Source organism: Polistes fuscatus, unplaced genomic scaffold, assembly GCF_010416935.1.
Source record: "Polistes fuscatus isolate 324 unplaced genomic scaffold, CU_Pfus_HIC Scaffold11, whole genome shotgun sequence".
Taxonomy (NCBI): Eukaryota; Metazoa; Arthropoda; class Insecta; order Hymenoptera; family Vespidae; genus Polistes; species Polistes fuscatus.
In genome coordinates this window covers 2,608,444-2,612,665 of record NW_025113009.1, presented here as the reverse complement: position 1 = coordinate 2,612,665, position 4,222 = coordinate 2,608,444, and the positions used below count along the sequence as shown (strand labels likewise).

General features: G+C 27.5%; 2 protein-coding genes across 3 annotated transcripts; one reads left to right on the top strand and one right to left on the bottom strand.

The window, feature by feature from the left end:
• Positions 1 to 957: 957 nt before the first annotated feature.
• On the top strand, positions 958 to 2,279 carry LOC122526309. Of its 2 annotated transcripts, XR_006306021.1 has the most exons (3): positions 958 to 1,109; positions 1,518 to 1,909; positions 2,024 to 2,279. XR_006306021.1 is itself a non-coding variant. In XM_043649657.1 (2 exons), exons 1-2 carry the CDS (start codon positions 986 to 988, stop codon positions 1,805 to 1,807), a joined length of 414 nt encoding a protein of 137 aa, XP_043505592.1. In that variant the 5' UTR covers positions 958 to 985; the 3' UTR covers positions 1,808 to 2,039. The 2 variants fall into 2 exon arrangements, 1 of the variants encoding a protein (XP_043505592.1); XM_043649657.1 differs by having other exon boundaries at positions 1,518 to 2,039.
• Positions 2,280 to 2,568: 289 nt separating this feature from the next.
• LOC122526384 lies at positions 2,569 to 3,997 on the bottom strand. Its single transcript, XM_043649764.1, has 6 exons — positions 3,992 to 3,997; positions 3,858 to 3,902; positions 3,689 to 3,754; positions 3,420 to 3,557; positions 3,274 to 3,345; positions 2,569 to 3,181 (listed from the first exon to the last, which is right to left on the bottom strand). Exons 1-6 carry the CDS (start codon positions 3,995 to 3,997, stop codon positions 3,098 to 3,100), a joined length of 411 nt encoding a protein of 136 aa, XP_043505699.1. The 3' UTR covers positions 2,569 to 3,097.
• Between the last annotated feature and the right edge of the window lie 225 nt (positions 3,998 to 4,222).

Below are 4,222 nucleotides of genomic sequence, written 5' to 3'. Positions count from 1 at the left end.
CAAATAGGAACGAGCGCCCTCCCAATGGCTGATTTTCATTCGATATATTGCGATCTTGAACCACCTTCATAAACATGCATATATAGAAATATTTCATTAAATATTATTATTCAATTCAATGATATTTGTTTAATTGTTAAATTACGTATTTGAAAAGCACGTATATTAGATGTGTAATGCTATTTGATTCAACCAATCATAGTCAACTAATTGTTAACCAATCGTATTAAAATAATTTACTACCTCGAAACTGATTCGCTTACATGAAATACATTATGTACATATGATTGCAACCATTTTGCAATTATTTAAAATTAAGTTCTATGATTGGTTAGTGATATTTGGTACTGTCAAATTTAACATTTGAAAAACACGTATATTAAATGTGTATGCTATTCGATTCGACCTATCCTAGTCAATGCATTATTGACCAATCGTATTGAAATGATTTGCCATCTCGAAGCTGATTCGTTTTTGTGAAATACATTACGCACATATAATTACCATTGCAATAATTGCAACCATTTTATACAATTATTTGTTAAGTTCTACCATTGGTTACATTTATTTGACTCATATTGCGAATTAAGAGAAGTTATGAGAGCTAATTTATGATGTAGAATTTACGATCCAAGTTTAAAATTCGATTACGTTTTATCGAATTGTTATCGCTATCATGCTATATTTCAGATAACAAAGTGGTACACTTTTTAATACTACTCTTTAATTTTCAAAAATATCTTTGATATAATTTCTATTATTTTTTCTAGACCAAATGTTTCGTGGTAATTATAAATATTTATATGAAGATATTTCAAAGGGAAATGTTGCCGAAACAGAATATGTTTCTAAAGTAAATTGATAGACATATTTATACAAAATTCAATGTAATAATAAAAAAAGATACGTGTATTTAAATACGTTACGTCGATGGATCAACTGCGCGCCACTTTCTGAAGAGAGAATCGCGCTACACCGTGATGCTATGATCAATATCGGTGTTGCGTCTCAGCCTCCTCTGGACCATCATCAAATGCCAGACGGATTTGAAAATAGAGGAAAGGAAGGCGAGATGAAAGCTGTAACGCATACTTGTACATCAAGAAATGGTAAGTATGGGTACATAATCAAATAAATGTTATCCAATAAATGTATTCCTATTTTATGTTTTTTTCTTAATAAACTACATATAAAAATTTCTCTGAACGTTTAACGTTGTCTTACTTTACCTACAGTTTTTTAAATAGTATATTACAAGTCCTCGCATTTTATTTTATACGTTTAGTAAATGTGTTTTATAAAACAAATATTTGATTTTTTTTAATGTTAGCATATTTTTCCAATTTGTATCATAATAGATAAAATTATTACTAATTGTTCAGAAATATTAATTAATTTTTACATTTGTTGTATTAAACAATCGAACGTTTTTTTATTAAACAAAAAATTGTACTAATGTTCCTGCTTGTTTTTAATCTAAACACGCATGACTGTTGTCAATTTTTTATTCGTTGCAGTTTTAGATTTTCCGGAAGGTGATTCAATCGAAGACATCGCCGAATCCGTCGACGAATTGCGTGAAAAATTAGCGAATATGAAGAGATTAATGGAGGAACGTAAGGGAACAACTCTGGGGGAAATCAGTGCACGTAAAAGGAAAGAAGCTTCGGATATAATAGACGGAAATTTTCTTTCTTGGATTTTTGGTTCTGCATTAGTTGTCATATTGAGCGTTAGCTTTTACGCTTTTTATAATCTTTATCATGCGGTACTCAAAAAATTCCCTTCGCATCATACAGAGTTGTAAGAAAAGAAAAAGAAAAAAAGATTTACAAAATATAGAAAAGAAAAAAAAAGGAGAAAGTAAGAAAAAACAGTAAAAAAACCCGTCGAATGATCCGTTCGAACGGTAATTTTCTGTTCACTTTTTAATTTCCCTTTAAATGTATTTAATTACAACGACGTTAAAATCGCGACAAACGATAACGAGATTTCTTTTTCTATCGTTTTTCTATCCTTTCAGAAGACACGATACAAAAGAGAAACCGAAATGGCTAACATAACTCACCCCCGGAAGAAACACCGTACTCTGGTGTAATGCGTTTTGTCCGGTTTACGATGTAATCGTGACTAACAGACCGACGAGATCTCTAATTTCAATTATTTTTATTATCAGTAAGAAAGTTGAAACAATATTGAGGCGACACGTGATATTTTTGTCGATGAAATTTTCTATTACAAAAAAAAAAATGAAAACGTGCATTTCACTTTGATCAAAATTATGCACGTATGCATTACGATTCTCTAATTTTTGGTTATTATTATCATTATTATTATTATTATTATTATTATTATTATTATTAGAGACATTAATTGAATGAATGATTTGAAAATTATGCGTAAAACATTGACACATTAAAAGGAAAAATTAGGAAGAAGAAAAAATAATAATCGGCAAAATATCGAAAAAAACGAGAAAGTGCCTTAATATGTCGTTCCGCATAATTTCTATCCCAATGTACAAAACGTGTAATCAATATTATATAAAATTGACTAGTCAATTGTTAATTGTTTGTCAAATGTTCATTTGTTTAATTCGTTGTTAACGCATTTATAAATTTTACGATACAGCGAAAATAATATTTATAATTAAAAATCGTTGAGTATTACGTGTTCACCTCAAAATGAATTCGAATGGAATTCGTTCCATTACTCGATTATTTCTTAAGCACTTAAATTGTAATCTCGATAATTATATGAATAGCATTTCTTTTGCGTTGCACTATTTCATTGTATAAAAATAATTATTCCAAATGTGTATATACAGAATTAATAGAAAAATAAAAGATCTTAATATTTAATAATTATTGATCATTATCGATATTAAAAATAATTTGATTACAGAAAAGAGACATCAAAAATTAAATCCAAAAACCAATAGTATTTTATCTGGAAATATTTTCCTACGTATTTCGTAATCGAAAATGCACTGAAGTTTTATTTAAAGAAAATAAGGATTTCTCGTAGCCGGAAACTGTATAAAAGAAAATAAATTATATAAATAAGAAAAGAATATTAAAATTCATTTCAAAAAGATTCATGTCGATGTACCGCATCCTGATCCTTTGTTTTCCAGATCTTTGCTGAAGTGTACGAGCATTGTTTCGTACTCCTCTTGTTGCTAAAATGACGACATCACAAGTGTATCATTTTATATTTTTTTTTAACAGATGTGATTTTTTATTATGGATATTTTAATTTAATTTGGAATACCTTAATAGCCTCTTTCTTTAATTCCTCTCGTCGAAGAGACAAATTGGAAACCTGACTTTGCAAAGATTTCACCTAATAATAAAATCATGTTTATATAAGATATTAATAAGATATTTAAAGCTATTCATAAAGGAAGAAAAACAAACCTCTTCTTCGGTTTTATGGACATCTAATTTAAGATCGCTTATTAAAGATTTGTAACGATTTCGACAAGTTGAGGTTTTACTTTCTATATCGTTCAACGCATTTTCTACGCTTTTTATCTTATACTGCGATTGTTTTAGCTATATTTTATCCCATTTTATTGAGAGAAAAAAATAAAATTATCAGTGAAATATTCATGAAAAAAAAGTATACGATATAAAAATATTACGAATTATTTATAGAACAGATTATCAAATTATTTAGATCTAACCATACGTTCCTTCTTTGTAAGTTTGTCGGAAAGCGTTTGAAGTTTTATATCCATGTTTTCTTCTTTCTAAGTGAATTGTCATTCATAAAGATACATAAAATAATTAAAAGTTGATATATACAAAAATATATTTTATTTAAAATCAAAATAATCTGTAATAATAAATTACTTTATTAAACGTAGTAATGACGATGTTTTTTCCTTCGTCCAAAATCTATAATGAAATGATAATACAAAAAAATAATTAATAAATGTATATATGCATACTCTCTCGGTGTTCTAGTTTTCTTCACCAAATTTTACCAGCATATTTTTTAAGTCAATATAAGATAACGTTTATATTATATATATAACATTTATTTCTTATTTTTAATTATAGAATATAGTGGTAAAATTTTGCGGAAAAACACTTGGGACGCTCCAGTATATAAAACGCGTAGAATATTTTATATTATATCTTTTTTGAAAATTTTAAATACTAACACGTTTCTTTATTTTCTCTCTGTCATCGTCATTCTGAAATAAAATGGTTAA

Excerpts from the sequence above, each read along its gene's own strand:
- LOC122526309 (XM_043649657.1), top strand. The coding sequence starts at position 986 with ATGATCAATATCGGTGTTGCGTCTCAGCCTCCTCTGGACCATCATCAA. Across the intron at positions 1,110-1,517 it reads TACTTGTACATCAAGAAATG|TTTTAGATTTTCCGGAAGGT; the intron begins GTAAGTATGGGT and ends TATTCGTTGCAG.
- LOC122526384 (XM_043649764.1), bottom strand. Across the intron at positions 3,755-3,857 it reads TCATTACTACGTTTAATAAA|AAAGAAGAAAACATGGATAT; the intron begins GTAATTTATTAT and ends CAATTCACTTAG. Across the intron at positions 3,346-3,419 it reads TCCATAAAACCGAAGAAGAG|GTGAAATCTTTGCAAAGTCA; the intron begins GTTTGTTTTTCT and ends TTTTATTATTAG.